The sequence below is a fragment of the Cydia strobilella genome, chromosome 6 (genome assembly GCF_947568885.1).
Source record: "Cydia strobilella chromosome 6, ilCydStro3.1, whole genome shotgun sequence".
Classification (NCBI taxonomy): domain Eukaryota; kingdom Metazoa; phylum Arthropoda; class Insecta; order Lepidoptera; family Tortricidae; genus Cydia; species Cydia strobilella.
The window spans coordinates 4,605,655-4,633,598 of NC_086046.1; the positions used below are offsets into that span (position 1 = coordinate 4,605,655).

At 35.7% G+C, this 27,944-nt stretch overlaps 1 protein-coding gene across 2 annotated transcripts in view; it reads left to right on the forward strand.

Moving 5' to 3' along the window:
• LOC134742002 (cell adhesion molecule DSCAM-like) overlaps positions 1-27,944 on the forward strand; it is a 91,139-nt gene that overhangs the window by 55,298 nt on the left and 7,897 nt on the right. Inside the window, exons 2-6 of one of the 2 annotated variants that reach the window (XM_063674920.1) lie at positions 16,753-16,832; positions 19,854-20,280; positions 20,820-20,931; positions 23,330-23,412; positions 23,719-23,855. In XM_063674920.1, coding sequence (XP_063530990.1) covers positions 16,772-16,832; positions 19,854-20,280; positions 20,820-20,931; positions 23,330-23,412; positions 23,719-23,855 — 820 coding nt within the window. In that variant the 5' untranslated portion in view covers positions 16,753-16,771. The remainder of the gene's footprint in view (positions 1-16,752; positions 16,833-19,853; positions 20,281-20,819; positions 20,932-23,329; positions 23,413-23,718; positions 23,856-27,944) is intronic. The other variant, XM_063674921.1, reaches the window with a different exon arrangement.

Here is a 27,944-nt window from a genome sequence, read left to right on the forward strand (position 1 = left end):
ACGTGTGGACCATTTGGAGTAATCCAGACTCATTGAAATCTGTTAGTAATTGAAGAAGCGTGGTCTTGTTATGTATATTTATATATTCACGTTATATATCTGGATAGGGCGCCTTACTCGTTTGTACCCTTAGCTTCGGCTTAAACAGACGGGGGGAGGCAAGAACACAGACACTAGGGTTTGCAATACCTCGGTTTTGTCGGCCGAACGTTTACAGCTTAGATTAGGGTCCCTCTTACACATTCCTCCCTGTAAAACTAGTGGTTCGCTTCTAGTTTTACTCATTAGAATAGGTGAAATTGGGGTAGAGTTAGGGTAGAGTCATTATTTGGGTGTTAGATTCAATTATTTACTTTCACATATGGTTTGATTGCGTACAGTATTAAAAACTTTATAGTGCTAATTGGTTCAAAATACAAAATAAATATCTAGATTCAGTAGCATATGGATGGGTTACTGTGGCTCGTACATTAAATATGATATAAAGGTTTACACATTTTTTATATTGGGTGAGATAGGGGAACAAAGTTATTTGAGGACATACTAAATAATTTTGTTATAGGGAGCTAGTGACAGGCAGAGCAGTTCACTAGTGACAATTGAGCTTTTCTATAACTGGGTAAATAAGGGTATAAATCATATTTAATAGACGATTGTTTCAGTATTTCATTCATTTAAAGTATATTCAGATGAGTTTCTTGGCGTTTCTTCTCGTCTGAAATTAGGTTACGAAACGCTGGTAAAATAAATATTACATAGTGCATAGGAATACCTATTAAAAATAAAAATAAAATAAAATGGGTATTATCTAGATTAGGGACCCGTCTTCATCCGGGCGTGGCAGTAGATAAAGTAAGTTTGTACGTACTATTTTTACATTACATTAATATAATTATTTTCCTTTAGCTAGCTAGGTTAGCGAATGGATATTTATAAAAGGAAAATATAAGGTTTAAATTACAAACTAAAAGGACTTACTACTGTCCACGGTAACTGGTCACGGTAGGGCCCGGTAGGAGATAAATTCAAAAAATATATATTTTACTCTTTATTTATCATACAATATAGTCATAAAAGAAACATAGTAGCAATATTTACAAATTCATAGAATATTTAGGGATAGTATTTGAAATCCAAATCTAATCAATCTGCACATAAAAGACGATGGGTACTAAGGTTCACAACGTATTTTTAACATTAGACGATCACATGGCCAAATTTATATATTTTAATTTAATCTTTTTCAAACAATTCTGGTAGTATTATTAAAGTAGTATTAGAGAAATAAGGGATAGGTACAACATCATTCAATAATGTCTATTTTCCTTAGTGTTTATTTAGATAAAACCTACAAAAAAAACTACGAAGTCTTTATCAGAAGGCTCGAGTCCTTTTAAGATGCGCTTAAATGACTCAATAAAGGACTCCGACTCGGGACTTAAAAGACTCAGAAGTTCTTTAAGCGCAGTCGCGTAAAAACGACTCAAGTTTCTACCAACACTAATCCGAACGTCACCTATCTATTACTGATGTCCACGGGACCTTATTTTTAAGGCCTAATCGTCGCTCTCTTTTGTCTAAAGACACGACAAAATCCGGGCATGCATGATCTGGTATATCCTAGGAGGATATAACCAAACGGACTAGCCATTAACAGGCGTCCCCCTCTGTCGAAAATAGTCGGCCAATGGTCATACACAATGTATGGACTGACGTTTTTCTGACATGGCTATTTTGACGTTACGTATACATTTCACGTTCTCCTTCCCTGCAAAAATTGGCAGACTTTTTGTACAGCAAATTACAGACATTGCGTCTCCGTTAGTTATATCCTCCTAGGGTATATCTTTTCAACGGATATACTAATCTGTAATTATAGTACTATCTACTAAAAATACAACCGTATTACAATAAATGGGCTTCTGTGAGGTTTCGCTGAATATATTCCATCATACCTTAATTTTTTTGTAAAGCGTTTTTTGATAATCTTCACTCGCTTCCTGCTACAATACCACAACTTTATATATGTTTTTATTAGCTGTTTAATGCTCATTAGAATGTCATCTTACCAAAAACATACTTTTTGGAATTATTTTCTACTTGAGGTAGTCAGGAACTTACGACAGTTTCGACTCCAAGCACTGAAAGCCGTTTTTATATGGGAGGCTTTTTTTGTCTAAAAGTCAAATTCACTAAAGATAAAAAACCTCTTAACTATCACAATCTAAATACAATTAGAAAAGTTTTAACTATTTTGAAAAGATAATGTAATAAGGTAATAAAATGTTTTTAACAGGAGAATTTGGTAAAGACTGTCAGGAGACCGTGTACAAAAAAATATAGGTACTGTGGAATATAATGGTCTAAGTCACAGACAACCTAATGTTAAATTATGTTTGTAATGTTATTATGTAGTTTGATAACCACAAATTATTTAAAAAAAAGTGCTGCTTGATAATGCACATTCACATAAAATATTTACCATATCATGAATGCCCGGATTTTGTCGTGTACTGTGTTTAGCAGCGGCTAACCTTATAAACCGCAATATTAAAACATTTGAATTTTTTTGGCGTTGTTTCTTATTGTCAGTCCACCAATAGATACTTACTTACTTACTTCGCTGGCTCAGCGACCCGAAGTGGATCTTGGCCTCCGATACTAGGTTTCGCCATTCGTTCCTATCCTGTGCGATCCGACGCCATTCAGCCGCCTGGATGTCATATAGGTCCTTCTGGACCTCATCGATCCACCGGTACCTAGGCCTTCCGACCGGACGTCTCCCAGTTAGTCGCCCCAGATAAGCTCTCTTGGCCGCACGATCCTCTCCCATCTTCTCCACGTGGCCGAGCCAGCGAAGCCGAGCAGCCTTGCTCTCGCCGATGACCAGTTCTTCCACCTCCAAGTTCCTCCTCACTCTCCAAGAGCCAACCAACCAATAGATACTTAATAAAAAATATTAATCTCCATCCATACAAAAAACGTTCTTTTTTAGACGTCTCCTGTATATAAAATACTTAGTATCTTTATAGTTGTAAATCAACTTGCTTCTCTCTTTCACACCCTTATATACAAACACACCCACACACACGCTCTCCCACACATACTCACTCACCGACTTTAATTTGTAAATTTATTAGTCGTTTTTAGCTGTAAGTTTCCTCTTATTTTAATTAATCTCTTCTTAAATTAACTTTTCCTTTTCCTTTTATAGTAGTATAGTTTTGAAGTTTTATTATTCAAATTTAAATAAAATAGGTGTAATATTCTTTAATGTCAACTGCATTCTAGGACCCCAAGTCACAGGCATAGCCTAGTTTGGGATCCACTGTATCCATGTGTCTGAAAATTGTTTTCTATTGTCAATAAAAATTCTTCTTCTTCTTCTTATTCTTCTTCTTTAAAGGTAGATACCTAGGTTTATGTAAAACACAGACATAAAAACTTCGCAAACCGATTCCTTTCCGCTGTCGAACTGTGAGTCAGTAACAGATTTGTTCTACGGGTTATAGAGATATCGGAGGTAGAATTCCAAACACTTACCAAGCACGCCTTTGTTTGGTAAGTGTTTGGAATTCTACCTTCAAGTGGAAGTATGCAAAGCGTAAGCTTTGTAGCAACCAAAGTGGTCAAATAGTTCGGTACACCATATATTTAGTATGGTGTACCGAACTATTTGGCCACTCTGTGTGCTATAGAGTATTTGACGCTGAGTCTATTTAACGAAATGTTTTTTTCACTAGATTACTATAGCACATCTCTAAGCATTTCCAAATCCCTCCGCTATCGAACCGCCATAAATAAGTCAATGCCCAATGACAATGACAATGCACAATACAAGAAAAGTTTTCTATTCGCCAACTTACTAATGTTATAAATCACTATAACAATACAGTGGAACTTCGATAAGACGAAACGCTCGATAATGCGTTTAATATTATTCCCTCACCTCCAGGATCCATTACAATATATCAAAATGTTTGGTCTCGATTAGTTGTTACAAACAACGATGACACCCTATATACAGTACAACAACGATACCCTATATAGTATTACAGTACAATTTTTATATCTCCATAATAAAGAAATCAATTTGTTTTATCACTTCAAGATCTTAACGTATGTGACCAAAAACGTGTAACTCGAAAAAAGTAATGAGAAAAGTATAAAATAACCTCTATAATACGCATTCCTATTTTCTTTACATGTATAAATTTCAACCTTTCCTTAAAAAATACAATAAATCAAGAAACCAATTAAAAACATAATAAATATTTGAAGAAATCTAAACCATTGAAGGGCCACGCATCATGTACCTGTACATGAGGGACCTGTATATACCTTTAAATGATATAAAAATACATTTTTTTGACTTTCGAAGCGACTATTATGTATTTTTTAACAATCATTTTTTTTATAATTTTAAAATTGTTTTTAAAGATCTGTCGAAATTGTAACATAAAAATTCGCAAACACTATTCGGAGTCTCGCAAGAGATTCCTGTTATCGACGGTCTACTGCACAATAAAAGCGCCATTGCGCTTCGGTCGTAGTTTAAATATTTAAAAAGTTAGCCATTGGAATTAAATCCGTACCGAAACCGTAATTGAGTTGCAGCGAACTCCACTAAACTAGTTTCGGGTTTTGTTACGAGTATTTGCTTTCTTTAGCCTATGGACTAACGGATCCTCAAGGCATTATAAAACTTTTTAATGCTGGTGTTGTTCTCCTCTTTATATACCTATGTAAATTTTTAGGAATATTTGTAATATTTCATACGTAGTTACTACATAAACTACACGCTTTTTTTGGAAATAGAAAAGTTCGAATCTCATACAAAATTATAAGAACTTGCTGAAATATTTCCATATGAAAATGTCGTAATTTGCAGATGTACAGTTTTCATACGCACAAAGCAAATGTTTTTATAAAACATGTATGTAATGATAAACTGATATAGATGGCATTATACTAATAAAAGTGTACAGGAATCAAATGCGTATTTTATTATTATTATTTTTCGAATAACTTTTTGAATTGTCGGTATTGGAATTGATTGATGGATTCTGGAAGATACAAAAAAGTATTTTGGTTCTAGAAAAACATTAGTTGAAATATAAGTAATATAAGATAGTCATATAATGGAAACTGGATACCTATGCCGGCTATATTATAACAAGAATTAAACTGTTTAATATTATATATAAAGAATATTACATATTAATTAACTTAGCACAAATCTTATATTTTTAAGATTATATGGAATAAGGGATGCAACCCCTGTTCAAATTATTGAATTACTAACTGAAATAGATGTCATATATTAAAGAAAAAGGGACGGAGCCCTCCAGTGATGAAGGCCGGATTCGAACCGGCCGTGGCAGGGTGGCCTTGGGGTTCAAGGCGTTAGCCCGGATTGCTAAAGACGCCGGTTCGAATCCGGCTTTCACCACTGGAGGGCTTCGTCACTTTTTCTTTAATATATGACATCTATTTCAGTTTATTATTTATATATAGTAGTGTGACTACTTAAAAAACACAAATCAAAATATTTAATATAATAATTAGATTTGTTCCCAAAGTTGTGTATTGAATTACTTACAATGAAATATTTTTACAATTACAATTTTAAAGACTACTACTTCTACTTTATTTTAATTTTACTAGCTATGCATAATAACCGCAAATTTTCAAATGTAAGCTAAAAAATAAGTTTAATAATAAAATTAACACGTATTTAATTTTAATATCCCATGTTGTCCAAATGTACTTACAATTTTTTAGCCAATGCAATGCCTTACTCTTTTTCAATTGGGCTAGAGCTAAAAGACCTAACGCTAAATTGTATTTAAATTTTCTCAAAATTAAATGTAAATGTAATATTTTACCGTTGAATAATGCATTGTAGTTTTGTATGCTCGTTTATGTAAGTAGATAATTATATTTCATGAGAATATTTGAGCTGCAAGCCGCCGCTTACGCTCGAGTTCATTTTTAAACTTTTTGTAATTGTTCACAAGACGACAGGCGCTTTAATTAATTAGTTTTTTAATGATTTGAACATGACATGTCGAAATATTACGTTACTACTCATTTATAATATTATTATTGTATTGAAAAAGGATTTTATTACTTGTTATAAAACAATGCAGTGGAAATATGTGTTTAATTACATAATAATTAGCATTACCTATACCGCTACACGGATTTTTCCATGGCTAGGGCATAAATGTGGGATTTTTCTGACGAACTGTCAATTTATATTTTAATTTTAGTTGTTATTAAATTTAATTTGAGTTGTTATGTTTACTGCGATTTATTTATCTTTTTGTTATAGGACTATAAAATATTATTTTATTCAGAAATATAAATTAATGTTGTAAAAACAAGTTAATAAAGTAAAGCAAACAAAATCCAACAGATACCGCTAATAGTTTTTTAGTAGTTTGTGCCACCTTTTATTGAATTTTGTGCCTGTATTTTCAATATTTATTTATTGACGCATCACCAGAAAATGCAATAAAATCCCACCAGTTTATCAAAGGTAAACTCGTTTCCAATATTTCAAGTTGATTCGGTCGTGATGAAACGCACGTTGCGTTGGATCTGCCTAAAAACAAAAACCGCTTTCGTCGTAAAACAAACCAAGTCATTGAAAGCCTGTCACGTATTCATATAAACAGGGAGAAAATATGTAAAAATGCGAGTCGAATTCTTGCAATGAGGGTTCCCTAATTTTTAATTTCAAGTTGTTTTACTAATTTTAAAAGCATAACAGCAAAAACGAATATGGCCAATATAAACATTTTCTCTAAATTAGAAACATGATGATATGATGACACATGTGAGATATAATTTACTTTGACGTTTATGAAATGTGTGTGTAAGAAATGTACTGTCTATTCTTCTTCCTTGTCGTATCCTCATGTCTGATGGACGTGACGATTGTGGACACTTCAACAGTGCTCTCTAAGCCATTCTATTTTGGGCCCGGTGCATTCTAGCCCGTAATGTGGCTTTTGTCTCTGACATCACTGTCCGCCCAACGCGTGGCCATATGTCCATCCCTACGCTTCCTTGCCATGCGGCCAGTGATTATGAGCTTTTCCAGGCTATCTGGCCCTGTTCTGATAGCCGAAAAAACCAAGTACACGTTAGATGCAAACAGTGGAGAGCCTCGTTCTAACGTTAAGTTCGTCGAGAATAGATTTCTGTGCTGCGCTGTGCTTAGCTTTTGTGCGGCGTTCAGTTCATGAGATCCGAAGCATTCTCCGCCAACACATCTCGAACGCATCTGTCCTACGACGGGTTTCGGTTTTAATGGTCCAGGTTCAGGTTCAGTTCTACAACTAATCCTTAAACAATACAACCTCCTTAAAGTGGGATAGACAGATATATAGACGATTAATGGTATTATCTTAGTAATATGATCAATTGATCATTTTAGCACAGTTGCGTTTCGGAACCCTAAAAAAGCGTTACAAAAACAAACCGCCAAGCTTACGTGCCCTATTAAAAATGTACCAAATTTAACCTTCCCCGGCAATAACTCTAAATAACTGCTCAAGTTGAGTTCGCGCCATCACGCCGCGACAAACTCGGTTAATATTTTATTCAAAACATTCTTATCCTCTGAGACTGCCGAAGCATTAGCTTAGCTTTATCCTTAGACCTTCGACCATAAGCTACCTCCTCTAGACTCCGCATGAAGCGTTTATGAAAATTGACTGTTATTACACATGGGCGATTCATCATCATCTTCCTCGCGTTGTCCCGGCATTTTGCCACATCTCACGGGAGCCTGGGGTCCGCTTGACAACTAAACCCAAGAATTGGCGAAGGCACTAGTTTTTACAAAAGCGACTGCCATCTGACCTTCCAACCCAGAGGGTAAAGTAGGCCTTATTGGGATTAGTCCGGCTTCCTCGCGATGTTTTCCCTCACCGAAAAGCGACTGGTAAATATCAAATGATATTTCGTACATAAGTTTCGAAAAACTCATTGGTACGAGCCGGGATTTGAACCCGCGACCACCGGATTGCAAGTCGCACGCTCTTACCACTAGGCCACCAGCGCTTCATTACACATAGGCGATTAAATACTTGTATTGCGGGTACGTGGGTACAGTCAGCACCAAAAGTAGCGGATCAGAAATACGCATCGGAAGTATTTACCATTCTCTAACAGCTTAACAAAAATAGATACTTAGGTAAGTATCTATATGTAGAACAATTAGACTGTTACACAGAGATATTTTTAAACGTCTATAGATATATAACTATTTGGAAAAGTATTCGAGACCAAAATGTTTGTGTTGGCAGAGCGCTGGAGTATCTATCCAGAGGCCGTGAGTTCAAGTCTCACCCAAGGCAGTAATTTTTTCACTTTTAAATTTATTCTAAGTTTAATAACATCGTTCGTAGACGTTTCTGCTTGTTTTTTTTTTTATGTTTTTGTGGATATTTTTCATTTCCATACGCCTACAGCAGCAGGAATAGCTGATCAAGATGTTCAAAATGACGTTACGACGATAAAACGACGTAAAAAAACTTTATTACTAAGAAAATAAGAAGCAGATAACTTGAAAACTACACCCACTCATAACGAATGCGCTATCATACTAAATCATTATGAAAGCAAACAATGCGCGTTGAGCAAAAAGGTGTCTTGTAAACTCCATCTGCGCCATTTTATTTAAAGTAATTAAATAAGTATATAGCATAAATTACGAATATTTTTATTTATTTATTTATTTATTTATTTATTTATTTATGTTAAGGAGAACCAACAGCTATACACTTACAATAAACAACAAGATTAAAACAGGAAGCCAATTACAGGAACTCACAGGTAGTAACAAAATATTCAATTTTAAACTAATGCTAACACTTACGCACACACACATGCGTACAAAAAAGAGAGAAAAAATAACATAAAATAAAAAAACATACCAAATTGAAAATTAATGGCGATGGAAGCCTTACAATAATCCTAAGTTTTGAACACTTAGTTCATTAGCCCCTCTAGGGGCTTCTACTTATAGGTATACTTATTCAATAACAACAGAGGTCACATAGTTCCAGATAAAAAACACTCTAAAGTAAAATTGATCAGATTCAAATAAAGAATACATATTTAGTGACAAGGCGCCAATACACTAAGTTGATAAATTCCATGCATTTCATCGCGTAATGAAAACGAAACAAAAAAAAAAGAAAAAAAGATTACATCTACGAGTAACATTACATTAATAGAAATGTCGCTCACATAAAACACCGCTCAACCAAACTATGCCTCACATTAGGAACTTTACAGTTGAATATATCGATATCAAGTTCTTTCGATAGCTCATTTAGCCTTCGACTCGCGCGAACCAGGAAGCTATTCTGTCTATATTTGGAGGATGCAGTCTTAACAGATATTGGGGGATGGTACCTTTTAGAGCGATAGGGGGTATTAAAAGAAAGTTTACTAAGTAGCTCGGAACAGTCAGTTACACCACTGGTGATGTTCAGGAGAAAGGTAATATCAGATATGTCACGTCTTTTTTGCAATGGGACTAGATGGTGTTTCTTACAAATACTTATTTATGTTATTTATACTCTGAAGCACGAGCTCTTTCACAATCCTTTTAGAAGAAAAAAGTGTTCTAAAATTGTTATTTCCATTTCATTAACTTTTTTTATAGACTTTGTATGACGGTAACGGAATGAAAGAAACGAAATAAGGATGTAAATTTCGGGAAACTTTTCTTTTATTAGGATTAAAAGAGCTCGTGATTCTGAGTTGAAATAACATAAAAATTCCCAAATCTAAAAAAATGTGTACGAATTCAAATAAAATTACGTCTATGGGGTATGTGGTCTGTGCCTTCGACGAAGCAAAGCGAATTACGGAAGGCCTGCCGATTAGGAAGGGTCGGCGAATCCGTGCAGATGGGTGATGGGCTAATTCCCCGCTTATCGCAACACACCATTACGCGACCGCGACACTGTACTGGGCAGAAAGAGATGTATATGGTATTTACAATTTATTTTTCAATTAACGGTAATGTTGTCAAATCTAGCCGCCACCACACAATCAAGTAACGCTCTCATAATATACACAGTAAGTAAACGTTTTACGTGCAAAACTTCTATACGCTCTATTTTATTTGTATTACAATTCCTAGCCACGAAAACTAGTGTTATAGATATATTATATTACTTATTATACACTAGATATACACGATTTTTTTTTTTGCTTTTCCATAGAAAACGTCGACATCTGATCAGCCAAAATGTATAAAAAAGCTAAGTTTTTTTTTGCGATTTCATGGTTGGTCCCATAATAAAAGTAGCTCAGTTTAGCGAGTAGAATCGAGCCCTTTTTTTTTTTGCCCCATTAAAGCCCCATGGTCAGAAACACCCTGTAGACACATGTTACTTGAATGTCCATTCCAGGTTTTGTGTTATTTCAGCTTGTGGTTTTAAAAAGGGGTGAAAAACTTCGATGGAATGGTAATGGCTTTTTGGCGGAGGTTTCGTTAGACTAATTAAAGGGTCGGTTGCACCAAATGGTGTATTTAATTGTATGGGAAGTTTCATAGTTCAGTCATCTAATTGTGGCTATAGCAAATAGCCCTTAGTGCAATTATGGAACACGTGTTATTAATGCCGCATAAAGTAAAAATATGTTTTTAAACTTTATTGTATACAAGATTATCTTACTCCAAAATGCTGGGGCAACTATTTACACTCGAAAACATCGCTCTTACTTATTCTTTTCATTTAAACATGATCAACAACACCCTACACAATGTAATGACTGTGGTTAAAGAATTTTATAAATATTTCATATACAACACTGAAGTTACCATAAGTGAACTCTATATCTTTGCAATTAGGGTTAGGTTCGCGTAACATCTTGATTTCGCCATCTATTTCGCTGCAACCGTAATGTTTTTATCAGTCCACTAAACAGCAGTGCATTTAAGTAAGCCACTCCAGTCCCACCGTTTTAAAGGAAATAAATTGAACGTTGCCGGGTTTGTAAAACTGTGGACTTAACAATTTCAAGAACTAGGTATACAGGATTTACACAAAATAATAAGAAACGCATGAACCCGCAGCCAAATAGCCGCTACTATACAATCGAAGTTAAGTCCTCACAACGACAAGCTACATGAAACTTGGCATTAACATTTACGTAACACATGTTAGTTTTCATTGCTAAAATTTGTTATACACAGACAATAAAATAAAGCGAGTAGATCTGAAAGTGATTTTTTGGCGGCGGGTTGTCTGACTCACGCGCTGGCCACGACATTGCGCGACTGGCTTCGGCTAAGGCGACAGCCATCGTTTGGAGTGAGACACAGCAATCGGACCTTTCGTTCCCACCTATGGTTTTCGCCTTAGCCGAAGCCAGTCGCGCAATGTCGTGGCAAGCGCGTTAAGCTCGAACTATTTAAGGGTCAGTTACACCATCCACACTCGACAGACTGATCAACGCCAGTCGGCACGGCTATGAAACTACATACAATAATATTTAGCGAACTCTTTAACGATGACGGACACTCTCGTGTTACCGACCCTTACGGCCTAATTCGAATAATGCTTATAAGATGTCACAGCGCAACGATAACGATCTGTCAGTGTCAATTATGACATTTCTTCCACTAACAAACGTTACTTTTGAGTCAAAAGTAACGTCGGTAAATCGGTATCATACGTGTTTAATTTAGCTGCTTCATTGCTGGTAAAGTTCGGTTCCTAAGATAACCATAGCTATAAACTACAAAGGACTAACACAGTACTGACACTTGCGGACTGACATTTGCGGACAGGTATTAAATAAGATTAGTTACCTATACTAAAAAGGGTAGTTGAGTGAGCTTTTGGATTTTTTTTAAAGCTTTTATTCAGACGGTAATACCTATTACTTTTAGATTTTATGTAGGTATTTTTACATCGAATCCCATTCATTTTAATTGCTGTTAATTTGATAAGTATAATAAGTTTATTAATTAAAATGTAAGGTTCATTTTAAGGTAGTGAGATTTCGAAGTTTGAGTCAAAGGCAAAACTCACAGCCTAATAAATAAGAATGGAGGTTTCGGTTTCTAGTTTTGTTGTGTCTCGAAATCGGGAACCATTTTCTAGGGCGAGCTCCCTGTCTATAAGTTTATTGCATATAATACTAATTTGAAATCAGAAATCAGAAATTTTTGTGCTTAATAACATGGCCCATGTTTTTATTGTTGTGTATGTGTTGATTGAACTTATTAGGCTGTGAGTTGTGAAATTGATTATGGTTTGATACTAAAAAAAGTTAAGTTATACTACCTTTAGCTAACATTAAATAAGTGTCCCATGATTTGTCAACAAAGACTGAATGAATTATATTATTTAAACTATTATTTATTATCAAACCATAACCAATTTATTTATTTACATACTTAATAGCTACGGGCAATTTCGTTTCTCTTAAGGTATTCGTTGACAGTAAAAACATTCCGCTAACAGACATTGCGAAAGTGTTATTTTTAATTCCCTTAAGGACAACATTTTGAGATCATTCGGAAGAGCATTAAATAATCTGATGGTCATCGTATAGCAACTGTTCATAAATATCGTATTTTATGATAGTACAATTTCATAAAATACTATATTGTCTCTGAAACCAGCCAACTTAAATCCTAATTCTTCTGAATACAACGAAGTAAACACAAACTCGTAAAGCTACGAATTGAATAATAACGTTTAAATCTAGGTCAGGATGATAGATCTACCTACAAGCTTACTAGTCTGAGCAAGATAAATGTGCTGAAATAGTACCCGGTTATTTCGCGGCAACGGATTTCCAAAATCTGATATTGCCAGGCCACTGGTTTGACATGGTCAGTGGTATTACCAGAAAAGATAATTGCAGTGCAGCCATTCACATGTAATAAATAAAAAACCTCATAGCATAGATCTAGTATATTTTCTATAGATGTGCTCTATACGCGTGCGCCCGTGAGGGACATAATATATATACATAATGTGACAAAATTAAGAACACGTTTAAACATTCCTGACAACAAAAACAACCTATGTAATTTGGTCGGGTTATTTGTGGAGAATAAAAAAATGTGAGACTCTGACAAGGACAAACAATAATAAGTCTTTTTCTGCTGCTACTCCTGACAGTTCCATAAGAGCATCGATCGGTCATCTCCCGGCTCTACCATTTCATCTCTATACTATTGTACCCCTATGCTGCATAGGTACACTCAGTTAGGTAGCCTGACAGAGTCATTTAAGAGGTTTGCAATGTTGGAACCTCCGGCTGCCAGAATCATGTGAGTGGCTATGTATGTTCTTGTCTAGTCACATTTTTTGAGGTTCTCCCGTTCAAAAGGATCATGAAAAATATTTACTTTGCTAATTACGCCATAAAAACGCGTTACAAAAGGAATCAAGAAACACGTTCAACAACCCAAAAAACGTAAAATTGTAACATATGTATTTATTTTATTCCCCTAATTTACGTAATTATTGCACTTTATAAATGACACCTCTATACTTTATTCTGTTCAAGTCGGTATATAGTTAGCTTATATAGGTATCTACTCCATTTTCATCGTCTTGATGGCACAAGAAAAACACGTTTTGTGTTTCCATCCATTCCATAATTGTGCAAATATGTATCATATATGACACATAAGGAAGATATCAACATGATAAGTTATTGTTTCTGTATAAAAACCTTCCTTATATTATGTTTCCTTTTCGAGTTTATCGTAGCCTTATTTTCTGCTAAATTAAAAGGTTTTTGTTACAAAAAAATATAGCTAATGTAGGTACGAAACATTGCTCACGAATAGTAAGGGTTTGTGAAGGACAAACAACAAACATTACAAATTATGTGTAGATACGTATTTAGTCGAGGGAAGGCTGCATCAAAGACCTTATATTCTAGTTTAGGAATTAGTTAGTGTAGCTTAGTTGGTAGTGACCATGCCTATGAAGGTTGCGTATACCACTTCGGTGGTAAACAAGCATACGGCCCGCCTGATGGTAAGCAGTCACCGTGGCCTGTGGCCGCCTGCAACTACAGGGGTGTTACATGCACGTTGCCGACCCTTTTTTTTGTTTGCCTGTTTATTTGGAAACTCCTCTGTGCATCAGTTTTATTGTTATGGCTCTGACTCTCTGAGACAAAACACTCAGTCGGAACGCTCACCACAAATTCATAATCACAAATTTGAAAGCCGTTCTCTAAACGTCGGAGGCAATTTTAAAACTTATTTATAAGCGATATAGTCCCGTTTTAGTAAATAATATAGCCTAAAATCGTTTAGATTTACTCTGATGTTAGCAGTATACCGTATATCAACGCCACCAGTAATCCCGAGGTAATCGCCAATTAAACCTATTTGCATAAAAACAATTTTGTACGTGAGAGACTTCTGATTTGAGTGACGGTAAAGCGATTATTATACTGGTGCGGCTTTTTCCATACCCGTCAGTGTGTAGGCGAGACGGTGGCTTTATTTCGTTTTACCTATTTTCGAAAATTCCTACATCTCGAAATGGAATAGTGTCAAAATGCCTGAATCTCAAAATTCCTAATTTATTTCTCGAAATACCACATTCCCAACATTCCTAGACTACAAATCGTCAAGTCTTAAATTACCTACATTAACGAGTGCTACATTATCCAATAAAATATTATCGTCTTTTGTTCCAGCAAACTGTTAAAAATGATTGTTGATGTTGATAGGTACGATAAAGGTTATAAAATTGCACTTAAGAAGTAGTTATTAAACTTAATATACTTACCTATTTAATAAAGAACTCCCATCAGGAACTCGCTATTTGATGAAGGAGACTTATGAACATTTTCTATTTTGGAAATATACATAAAAATATGTCACTCGGCCATTTTTAGAAGGAAACAATTTGCCATTTAATCCATCTCTTGGGACTAAGTTGTTTTGAAATTTAGGACAAAAAAACACAATGGCATTATGATAATTAGGTGCAATGAAACCAAATCAGACAGTGTAGGTGTATATACACGGTGTTTCATGACCCACTGAAAACCTAAAACAGTTTGTTCACAATCGATAGGAGAATCGATTGCGCTATATTTTAATGGGGGTAATTTTTTATTATTTTTTATTATTTTTACATACCAAGTCTACAAGTTTGTAATGCAACAAAATCAATAACTAGCATTTGACACGTTATTTGTCAATGAGCAACACCCTTAACTGGCCATTGGTAAACCTTATCTCGTTGCAGTAGGGTATGCAAATGGTCAGTTAACAGTGTGTGTTTACGATGGTAACTATCAATTGTTTGACGTCACTCAAACGACGAAGTATCTTGTGTAGAATTACCAGTCGAATAGAATTGTTAAGAAAACTAAACAACGATTTTTTTTTATATTTATCGGATTAAAGATTAAAAACTCAAGATGAGTTCAAAATAAATAAAAAACCGATGGGGTGTCTCAGGTTTTCAGTGGTTCAAGTAACACCGTGTATATAATTATATGTCCATTATGTCCAAAACGAAGTCCCGCTCGCACTACAGAAAGGGCATCGGTGTAAGAGCGTTTTCACATTGTCCGATAACCGCCTCACACATGGATTGGTTAGTTAGTTACGTTACGCGCAGTTTCCACAAGTTAACATCCAATGTGCCTATTTGAGTGTAAGTATATCGGAGGTAGCGCTCGCTACCCCATCCACTCCAGCTCTTCGAAGCCTAGCAATGCTTTGAGATTGCTTACTGTTTTGTATAGGATGTTTGAATGGGTCTCTATTGTTTTCCATAAAGTTTTAAGTCATAATGTATTGTTTGTTCGCATTTTCGTTAGTCATAATTTGGTTTTTCACAGAAACGCGTACCTTTTCAGGATTGCCATAAAACAAACCTAAACTAACCTATCTATATATATCTATATATCCTTACGAAAATCCTGAAAATTTAACGGTTTCAGAATTATGACTGATGATAATCTGACAATCATTACATTATGAATAATTATGTCAAAATTTGCGCGTTGTCAATATGATCTTTTGCACCTGACTGCGACTTTTTTGCCGACAAAAATTTATAAACTGTTTAAAGATTTTTTACGTTTTTTGAATCAACATAATTGTCATATTTATCCTATAACTTTATTACATATAGCTTTAATTACTTAGTTTTACAGCGCATTGGCGCCCTTAGCTGTAATGGTGTAAAATTTTATCTCAATAAATATTAATAAATGTTACCTAAATAGTAACATTATATACTTGGGTATTAATTAAAGCTATAGTTAGCAATGGACTGACAGGACGGAATGAAATGGTGTACCCTATAAATGGAGTCATTATTATGTAAATAAAAATGTCACGAATTTTAAACAGAAGTTATCATACAATTTTAAGCTCTGTTTTTAATGAATAAAGTGAGTCATTCCGAGATACTTAATACTTGACATAAAATACGGGTCAACCGGAAAAACTCCTGTATTTTTTACCATTTTTTTCTCTTTCATAATATTTAATAGATTCCTTAAAACGAGTCAGTTACATTTTTTAAGTCAAAGATTGCTCAATTGGTCTCCCAACGCATGCTCCCGTTGAAGTTAATCGTTATGGAGCGAAACATGCGATCTTCGACTTAAAAGTACGTGAGTGACCCGTTTTAAGACCATTAATATGCCTGTGTCACAGAAGTTTATTTACTAAAATATAGGTACATTCACGTGTAATATGTATTGTCGCAGGGTATGAGGATGTAGCATCATGAACGCGCCGGCAGCCGCGGCGCTTGTTCTGGCCGCGCTAGCCGCTCTGCCTTGCCGAGGTAAGGCCTTCTTATTTTAAAAATGGCATTTTCATGACGATTTCGTCAATGTCAAATGTGTGTGCGTCAAGCATGACATTGTTCAGTAGGTAGCACGTAGGTAGTTGCTTTTATTTGGTAAAGTTGTTACCTAGCCTAGACTTTACAAATAACCACGATTGATTACCGGGCTGTTGACTATTAAAAAAAGGTGCAGTAGGTTCAGAAAAAAGATTTTTAAACAGTAGTAGCGCTTTTTTGGATCAAAATATATACCATAAATTTCATTAGCTTGCCTTTCTGTAGGCTCTTCAGCGGTTCGAATCCTGAGTTTTTGACTTTCGCTCGACAGAAAAAACCGGCCAAGTGCGAGTCGGACTCGCACACGAAGGGTTCCGTAGGTACCATTACGCAAAAAACAACAAAAAAATCACGTTTGTTGTATGGGAGTATGGGAGTCCCGCTTGAATATTTATTTTTCACTTCTCATGCTCTAAACGTGCTTCATATTAGACCTGCAAAGCGGGGCAAAAATTGTATTTTAGTCCTTAGGGAAAATATGTATACATATTTTTGATTTCGCCTACATTTACTCCCGAATCGAATCAGAATTCAATAAATCTGCCCGGAATACCTCTTTCGCCTCCCCAATTGACTCAGAATACAATTAATCTACCCGGGTGTTTTTCCCAGATTAATTGTATTCTACATAATTGTACTTTTAATATTTTATAAAATATAAAATAAGTACCTACCTGTTGTTTTTTTTTATTCAAAGTGAAAAGTAAAGTGTAAAACTCAGGAATAAAACCCATTTTAACCTCGCTGTGCCTATCGACATATGCTATATGCACACCTCGCCTAAAATGGATCGTTTTATTCCCTAGTCATACAATCTACCATTATTCTGTTTTTAGTATTTGTTGTTGCAGCGGCAACAGAAATACATCATCTGTGAAAATTTCAGCTGTCTAGCCATCACGGTTCATGAGATACAGCCTGGTGACAGACAGACAGACAGATGGACATTGGAGTCTTAGTAATAGGGTACCGATTTTATCCTTTGGGTACGGAACCCTAAAACATCACGAACATAGGTCTAAAATGGACTTTACATTTTTTAAATAAGTTTTGCACAAAAGCTAAACATATGAAAATTATTTCTTAAAATCAGCAATATTATGCTTAGGGAGCTCAGCGATTACTTTATTTTATTTTTAAGACAAAAAATAAAAATTTCAAAACATGATATCCGCGCTCCCGAGCACGCACTTCCATCTCGCTCACGCTTACGCTCAGTGAGAGTGAGAGAAGAAGAACACGAACTTACTGCACCTTAAAGCGTTTCAAGACTAATTTTTGATTAGATGCACTGCATGCAGATAGTTGAGGCCTGGAGAAGAGCATAGGGTAGTTTTTGTCAATTATCATCATCATCCACGCAAGATAACTCACGGGTAGAAGCTAGCAAAGATAGATATAACTCCGTAATAGATGGATACAGTCTAAGGAAAAAACGTCTCTCGAAATTCAAGAAAATTTGATTCGCGATCAGATGGGCTCACTACCTTTGGCCTACTCTCGTATAGATGGCGCTGACGGTTTCGTTTGTTATTTAACCATTTTGACGCATATCAGTAAAAGAACATGGGTCAAAATAAACACAATCAATGCAAATAAAAAAAAACATTTATCCATGTATAAATACATTTTTTGATATTTTTATTTTTAGTTTTAATCGTGTGTCGATAGATGGCAGTGAATTTACTGTGGCTACAAAATTTACTATGCCAGTACCGCTCTATCCTATTATATCCTCTTTGAAGCTTGCTACTTTATTTATCGTGTTGGACGTACTTTAATGGAATTTAAAAGTTTACATAATTGTACTTAATTATTTGAAATAATTTTACACGCGAAATCTGAACCGAATAATCTTCAGAATAAGGGGATTCGCCTTCAACCTTCAAATTCTAAAACACAAAAGGCTGCAAATGACTGGCCATTATTAAATATTTTCTTTTATAACGGAAAAAGACTCAACAATAAATTTGATAACCAGAGAGCCTTCAGCTGGTGTTTCTTAAGTGTCTTTTTCATCTAAATTAATTCAGCGGGAGATTTTATACAAAATGTCCGCAAAGAAGATCCCTTGATGGGAAATTAAGTAATCTCTAGGTTTGTTTCGATGATGTTTATCAGAGGCATAAGCGACCCAAAGTGATCCTTAATTACATGTTCATTTTACACTTGAGTCTGACCCTTTATAAGTATTTGTTCTAAATTGCTTTGATTACATTTGTTAGCTTTTAATTTCCTCTTTGATGTTTAACTCGTCGTGTAGGTATTAAGCGTGTATGATGTGTAAGCGTGTGTAAGCATACATATATGTATGTAGGTATGTTTAAAGATAACACATGTTTAATTTGAAACGTTTGAGCACTTGTAAAGATTGGTCCAAATAGGAAACCGTATTTAACCGTATTTAACCGTAACCTATTTACGCAGCCGATAAATTTTACCATACAAAGCAAACCACGAAGACAAAACTATACAGCTATTTAACAAATTGGAACTTATTTCATATTTAAAAAAAATGTTTTAAGTCTTGTGCGCGTCCTCTGTGAAATTGCTACCCACAGAGAATTTCCGACAACATACTTTGAACTTTGGACCAGTGAAGTATGAGTTTCAACTTGTCTTTTTAAATCTTTGCAATGAGTAGCTAACTAATATTGATTAACTGAGACCAAATCGTGTCCCTAGATCAATCCACGTCCACTTAATAGATATATTGAGTTATTGTTGAGTCCTTGTTCCTACCTATATAAAAAATCGGACCTGTAGTTGTGTGGTTAACCACAAAAATAAAGTATTTATTTGAGTTTTTTATTTGTATACATAAATTAAATAGTATAGTCAAAGACATAATATCATAAATAGTAGATATGTAGATCGCATTTCCCATTTTGCTGAGTGTATCAACTCCTGAAATATTATCCCAGCGTTGTTAAATACTGAATTTCATATGTTTACTTACAGGCACCGACGCAGACTCTTCTTCAAATAGCTCGAATACTCAGAACTGCACAGAAAATTCGCAACCTACTATTAACAAAGTTTACCAAATGCTTCACACGCCAGGCGTACTCAACCAGACGATATCCAAAACAAACCCTTCCAACTTACCTAGTCTTAAAGACAGTATAAATCGTACATGTTGCCATGAAGGCGAAAGTAATAATGTTAAAGGTGCTCATTTTGTACATAATGCGTTAGATAAAAGGAATAAAAAAAGAGCTGTGAGTGTGATAAATGCTGATCTAGAGACGACGACGATTGTTATGCCGAGTCCACCTCTAACGACGGAGCGACGTCATAGGAAACATGGCGAGACAGGTTCAAGCGCACCGCTTTTAAACTACATCTTCGATACATACTCCAACACGCATCACCACAAAAACGATAGGTAAGTGCTCAATCAATCAATCCTGACAGTGATATATGCGAAAATTTATGTCGATCTCTATCATACCGCATATTTAATTTAAATTTCTGCCAGCTTTGGCAAATAAATGTTTGCGGATCGTTTGATTATTTAGCGAATAATAACAGTAATTTAATTGGGATATTGTTTGAGTTCAGTGAATTTGTGTACGAATGATAAATGCTAAACTGAAATTTTGAAATTATTGGAATTGCAAAAAATATCGTAATAATTTACTCAATTTGGTTTTAGAAATGAAATGGATGGTCTGATGAATGGTCTCATCGGAAGATTAGCGCTGGAAGCCACCAGAACATGCTGAGATGAGGCCATTTCGTGGCACTAATCTTATTTTATGTTTTCTTTTATATAATGTCTATTTATTTTCTGGGAGAAACTTTATATTGGAAAATATATACTGGCTTAATCCATAATATTGTAAAATATTACACTAGTTGGTAATATCAAGAACGTTTTCAAAAAAACCCAAATTGATTAACATTATTTTTAAACATGCTCAGCAGACCTGGGAACGGGAACGGCATCTACACGGCCGCCGCTCCAGAAATAGAGGCCCTCGTAGGGTCCACTGTCAACCTGGATTGCAAAGTTGACGCTTTGCACGACAAAGTGGTAAATATTTTTATCGATTTTTTGTCGTGAGTCATACTAACCTTATACGGTTGAACTCATGACTCCCTCGCGCGAAAATTTACGATGTGCGGGCAACCATCCGCACTTGACAGACTGATTAACGTCACCCGGCACGCCGCGGCGGTTTACTATGAAATTTTCCATACAATAAAATTTAGCGAACTCTTTAACGATGACAAACAGTTTGGCGCAACCGACCCTTAGGGATTCAAATTGAAGACTAGGCACTACGAATACACAGAAGTGCCTTAAGGCCGTTCCATCGGTTTGCCGCTGTCTTTGTCACATTTCGCAAGAAAGAACGGGAAAGAACATACGCGCCAAGTGTCAATTTTGATCGAATTTTGTCGGTTTTTATTTATTTTAAAAACGTTACCTTACAATATCGAAATTCTAAAGCTATGAAATTACTATTTACGTTAAGATTGTTTTTTCTTCTTTTTTTTTGTTTATAGCATCACATAATAAATAACCGAGTAAAGTAGGATTAAAAGTCCGAGTTAGAGGTTACTTTGGGAATTAATTGTATCGAGCGAAGTGTCATAATTCATGTATCGGAAGCTATGTTGTTAAAGATAATATAGCCAAGAACTACATATATTTTTTCCACGTCTACGAATATCAACGCCTCTTAGAAAAACATGATCATATAAGGAGATTTTTCGCCTTCTGGCTCAGGGAACCGCCTTAAAATGTTTTACTTAAACCCTTAATAATTTTCCCGCTATCCCGTATTTTGCCAAGGTTCATGAGAGCCTGGGGTACGCTCGGTAACTAAATAACTAACTGAATTAAACCCTGAATTAGTTCATCTAATAGTCTTGATTATGAAAACTGAGAGTTAATCCGATAAATGTGTGAAATAAGTCAATTATATAGAGTTCGTTTACGCTAACTTTGCACCGATTTGATTTGAACAATGTCATTATATTTTCATAAAAAAATGTCATTAATGATGACATCGCCACACTTTGTCATTGCAAATGTCATGCAGTTACCTGTGTCCGACTGTAACATCCCCTTCCCTTGCGATTGCTTAATATGTGGTGAAAGAAAATCCATCATTGCGTATAGTCAGCTGCAGAGAAAAGGTACCCCCCTGCAATAGAAGTTTGTATGCAAAGGCGGTAAGCTAACAGTATTGCTGACTGTACGTGGTGGCGTTAACCGTATCACGCTTAAAGTCTATAGATAAATTTATTAAGCTCAACAATTGTATAAAACGCCATTTAAAACGGTTTACTCAATGTCCCGGTAGATGGCGCTGTTACCTCCGTCAAACTAGCGAACGTTAGTTCATCGTAGTTGTATAAGATGTTAAACTGTTTTTCTATTATTGGGGGAATTTGTTTGTGTGATGTGGAGCCAAATTAAACATACTCGTACTTCTGTTTATGATTGAAAAAGGTGCTTTCCGTTTGAAACCAGAGTCCAAAAATTGTACAACGACTTTGTATTTGTATAGTACTTTGAACTAATCGGAATGTAGCCTTAAGGGGATCCCATGCCCCAATGACCTTCGATTTGAATCCCTTAGTTTTCTAATGTTTTTTGTAGCTTATCATATTAACAGCAACGGATTTTAGCAATATAGTATCCCATATTTACTTCAAAGTTCATTGTTTTCGAAATATTTGGCATCAAAGTTGAACAATTTTAGGCCAAAAAACTGGTTTTCTGGCCATAACTTTTGTGTTAATTAGTTTAAAATTAAAACAGACAAATTTTTAGAGACGTCTAAGACGAACCCAAATATGTAGATTTCGTATAAGTAAGATCTTTTACAGCAATCGAGTTTACAGCAAAAAAGTGTTTTTTTAGACAATGTTTAAAACAATCATAAATAAATAAGTATTAATTTTTTTCGCAATCCGGTAGACAAAAATTAAGACCGCTTGTCTTATAATTCTATATGTAGTGCAAAAGTAGGAGATACGATTCAAAACTTGTCAAAAATCGATGAAAACCTCAGGTAGCCCCTTAATTTACCCCTAAAGTTAATAAAGCAATTCTAAACGCTATTTAGCAAAGGGCTCAACTGGTTACGCTATACGATGTACATAAATTGTAACCTTGAAATAAATAAATTTGAAGGTTTAACTTTCGTTAGCCACAAAGTTAAAATAAATTTTAGGTATAATTATATAAGGTCATAGAAGACAAAAATTCGTGTGCAGTTAATTTCGCATATCGTAATTTTCCACCGTCGTTTACAGACCGACATCTGCTTTTGACTACTGGTACTAAATACTATCACAGCCTTATGTTAAGTCTGCAAACGCGTACTGTTGTTCGAATGGACAAGTATGTTTATGTATGGAATTTTGCAACTGATAGATTTGACCGCACTGACTAATGACTATTACTTATTTCTTAGGTGTCCTGGGTACGCAGAAAAAACGACCAAGAACCTATGGAACTACTAACCACGGGTACACAACAATACACAGCTGATGACAGGTAATACAACCTATAACTAAATATAAGTAACAATTTTAAAATATTTAGATGATTACCCAGTACAAATTGAACCGTAAACCGCAACGGACGATTAGAGTTTACGGTTCAATTTGTACTGGTTAATGGTTAATTGCATTAACGTTTCGGCCAACACTGGTTCCTAATCCCACAACACAAGCCTCCTTGGGCTTACCGTGGGACTTAGTCAATCTGTGTAAGAATGTCCTATAAAATTTATTATTTATTTATTTAATCCTTATCAAAGCTACCTAACATCATCTGTCTACAAGTAGCGCTTTTCTGCAGGTACTCAGCCCGTTTCATCCCTCCAGACATTTGGAGGCTACAGGTAAAGGAGGTCCGGCCGACTGACGCAGCGTTTTATGACTGCCAGTTGTCGGCGCACCCTCCTCGAACGGCACGTGTCACTCTGCGGGTACCGGGTGAGTATAATAATTTCCTGACGAATTAGCTCCATGCATGTTTTTTTTTGTAATCATAATCGTTTGAACACCGGAAAAAATAAAAATACTTTTGTAAACCTTCACATTATTTTATTAAAAATATTTAAAATGTTGAAAAATTTAGAGCGGTTAAAACGCTCATAATTTTTGGCGCGAATTCGACAGAGCGTGATGACGTCACACGTTGGATGGTGCAACTGACGTTTGCTACTTATGACACTTCGTGAACTAATCTGTCGAACGCGTGACGTCACGTGGCGTTTCGCGCGTTTCGCTCACTAGCTTTTCGCGGGCAAATTTTTGTACTTTTTATTTATAATTTTAAGCAATTAAATGATAATTTAATAACGGAAATGCATTTATAACATGATATAACAGTAACAAACATCCAAATAAATAAAAACATGCAAATGTAAGCTTCATGCATGAGGCTAATTGAGGGTATACGACGCGTAGCTCCGCATTAGTGTTGGACCGTCGATAATAACAGCGTAAGAGCCAACCGTCATAAGGTACCTTTACCCGTGGAACGTCACATATGTAAAGGTTCGGCCTACTGACGCAGCCTTTTACGACTATCAGTTGTCAGGCTGTCCTAGGCAACTATAAAACCTTGTCGCTTTAACTACTGGATACATGACATAGGTATATCACCCAATAAGAACTGTAGCAGAAGACAAACAAATTGATTCATTATGACATGGTTCTAAATATAGTGGCCTAGGAATCAAATTGGTTGACTGTACGTCCAATACTGCCAGAAATCTGTGCGCTACAAGTGAAGTTTTACAAACTGACACTGATTTCTACAGATGCGATCCGGTTTGCTTAGCTAGACATCCTAAGTGCGTTTCTAATTTCTAGACATTGGAGTTTACTACATACATAGGTTATTGTACCACCCCACCGCACTGGTTTTTTAAAGTGCATTTGCCATTTACAGATCCGTCAATAATTTGTTTCTTTAGTGTCAAGACAATCCCTTAGTCAAGAAAACTTACAGAGAAAACTTAGATAATGCTTCTAAAAGTTTGAATTTATAAATACATATTTAAAGGATTTTTATTTCGATTTTCTGAACCACGCGGAAAAATAAAGCCGCAGAAAACACATAAGTACCAACACTACCTATTCCTGGATCACGCTCAGATCAAATTTCCCTCCGGTTTCGGTTATTACCGGATAAACGTAGCCTATCGCCGTCCCGGGATCTTAGCAACAAACAAATTTAAAATTTCTTACAAGTTATTCGATTAAACTTGTTCCTTTAACGTATCTATATCCACAGATTGTGAGAGTTAACGAAGTCAATATCGGTCTGTAAATATTTTAGAGGCGGGCGGTTCCCTGAGCCAGAAGGCGAAAAATGTCCTTTTATATGATCATGTTTTTCTAAGAGGCGTTGATATTCGTAGACGTGGAAAAAATATATGTAGTTCTTGACTATATTATCTTTAATATCATAGCTTCCGATACACGAATTATGACACTTCGCTCGATACAATTAATTCCCAAAGTAACCTCTAACTCGGACTTTTAATCCAACTTTACTCGGTTATTTATTATGTGATACTATAAACAAAAAAAGAAATTAAAAACAATCAACTTAAATAATAATTTCAGAGCTTTCGAATTTCGAAATAGTAAGGTAACGTTCAACGGTAACGTAACAAAATTCGATCAAAATTTACACTTGGCGTGCATGATATTTCCCGTTCTTTCTTGCGAAATGTGACAGTGACAGCGGCATACCGATGGAACGGCCTTTAAGATACCGCGGGGACGGCGGGGACTTTTAACTTGAAATATGTGGCTTTCCCTAAGATAAGGGTCCTTAATATGCTCTACGTGCATGGAAGCGTTCCTTATGCGCATGGAGCATAAGGACCCTTCTCTAATGGAAATATTCCTTATACTATATAATTGAATTATTATTAGAAAGAAACTTTGACAGAGTACAGGTTGTTTTTATCACCTAATGTGTACGTGTGCAGTGTTCTGTTATTATATTACCTTATTACTACATCAAAAAGGCAAGCATTTGATTTAGATATTTTCGTAAATATTTATTTTTTTAACTAGATAATAATATGTTGTTCGTAACAAAAAAAATATTGTAATGATGCCAGTAAATAAAAAGGTATTGATGGATTTTTATGACATAGATGATATTATAAACACAGTGGAAAAGAGTGCCGGTTATGGTGTTGAAGTTTGGTTGGTCACAAGATTGGGCTATTGCTGAGAGGTCAGGATACCTGCCAATGTCTGTACACGTTATCAAGGCAGGCGGTGACTCGCCGCTGACTAGATGGGTCCTTGAAACTGGCGTCGTAAAGACGACCAGGAGCAACACCGGTGTAAGCTGCTCAGGGGGGGCGAGAGGAGTGCGCCGCTTTCTACCCAGTGGCTGTTACCAGCCACTGTGCCAACTCGCGTCTTATGCGTCTTTCACTTTCACCCCTGGAGCATATAGCTCTAAAGACTCCTCTCTGGACAGCCAATGAAGGCAAGCCAGAGCTGAGAGTCCTGCGGATCCTGGGGTCCACTCCGACCGACGAAGACACGCCGGAGACGGAGAACCTGACCGACTCTCGGGAGCACTCGGGTCTGTGGGGTCGTTACTCCCCAACAGCTCGTCACAAGCTGCCTTCCGGGCATATTATTATTATTATTGAAGTAAAACTTTTTTAGGCGCGACTAGAGGGTAACTCCGATTTTTTTTCTGACAGAAGTAACGCTCAGTAGTGAGTAGTGACACACGCATAATAGGACACACGTCAAAGTGCCAACATAGCGATAAATGTCATCGTCAAAGAAGTTTTACTTCAATCGCGCGTAAAGATTACACGCACATACTTTTTTTATTAAGTATATGAATTGAGTTTCATACAAAAGTCAAAAGATTCAAATTATAACAATGTTTCAATCATAGCCATAATAAAATTACTCACTCGCTTTTTCACAGAGCATATATTATTAAAAAAAAAGTAAATATAAATATTCAACTATTTGTAAGACTTGTGAAAAATGCGGGGACGTTTGAAACGGTTCAATCGTCCCCAAGTACGTTGTTTCAATCGTCCCCACGTCACATGTTTTATTTCAAGGACCAATATTCTTTACAAACAACACTCCATCACTTTTTAAAGGCAGTTAAAATATTCGATAATTCCCATCCAAAATACCACAAGAATTCAAGTAGTCAAAATACATAAGTAAAAAAAATTAAATGAAAAAGTATGCGAGCAGAGGTCCTTTACTTTACACCGCGAAATTTTTGAAAGGGTCCTCATTGTCCTCAACACTGCGTTGCTCGCGCGCTCGAGCGCTATTGGTCCAGGATTTAATAATGAGTAACCGCAAGAGCCTGAGTATTGCGTCACATGCACAGGTATTTTTTTATATTTATTTTATTTAAAAGTTTCACTAAATAGACAACATTCAATATTATTACAAAAAATAGTTAAGTGGTAGGTAGTTCTTAAGTAATATTAAGAATGCCATCCAAAGCAAGCATGCACAGCAAGAAAAAATAATAACGAGCAAACCCTGTCCTAATTCTTAATTTCAAGAAATTTGACTTGTTTCAATCACTAGACTTATATTGACCGGGATATAGACCGTGATTACCTTTTGTATTATTTATGAGCTCCCGGTCAATATAAGTCTAGTGAAACTAACTGTGAATCATTCAAAACTCTAATTGTTTCAATCATACCGTGTGTCAATTGTCCCCGTCCTACCCTACATTAAAATTAGCCTCAGAATAAAACTAATTAGTTTAACAGTCCTTATCAGCTACATTGATCTACGTCGGCTAAAGTCGCAAACCTCGTAACTCCTCGGGAGGACTTACGAGGTTTTCGACTTTAGGTATTGTTGGCTAAGGTAGCAATTACTAATTTCCTAGAAATGGAGTTACGAGGTTTGCGAATTTAGCCGACGCTATGATAATCACCGCTGCTAAATCAAGCATATTGCTTCAATTAATTCTGAGGACAGATTGCAGCCATAATGTCAATCGCTCCTGCCAACTAAGGAGGCGCGTTATCGAATATCACACGG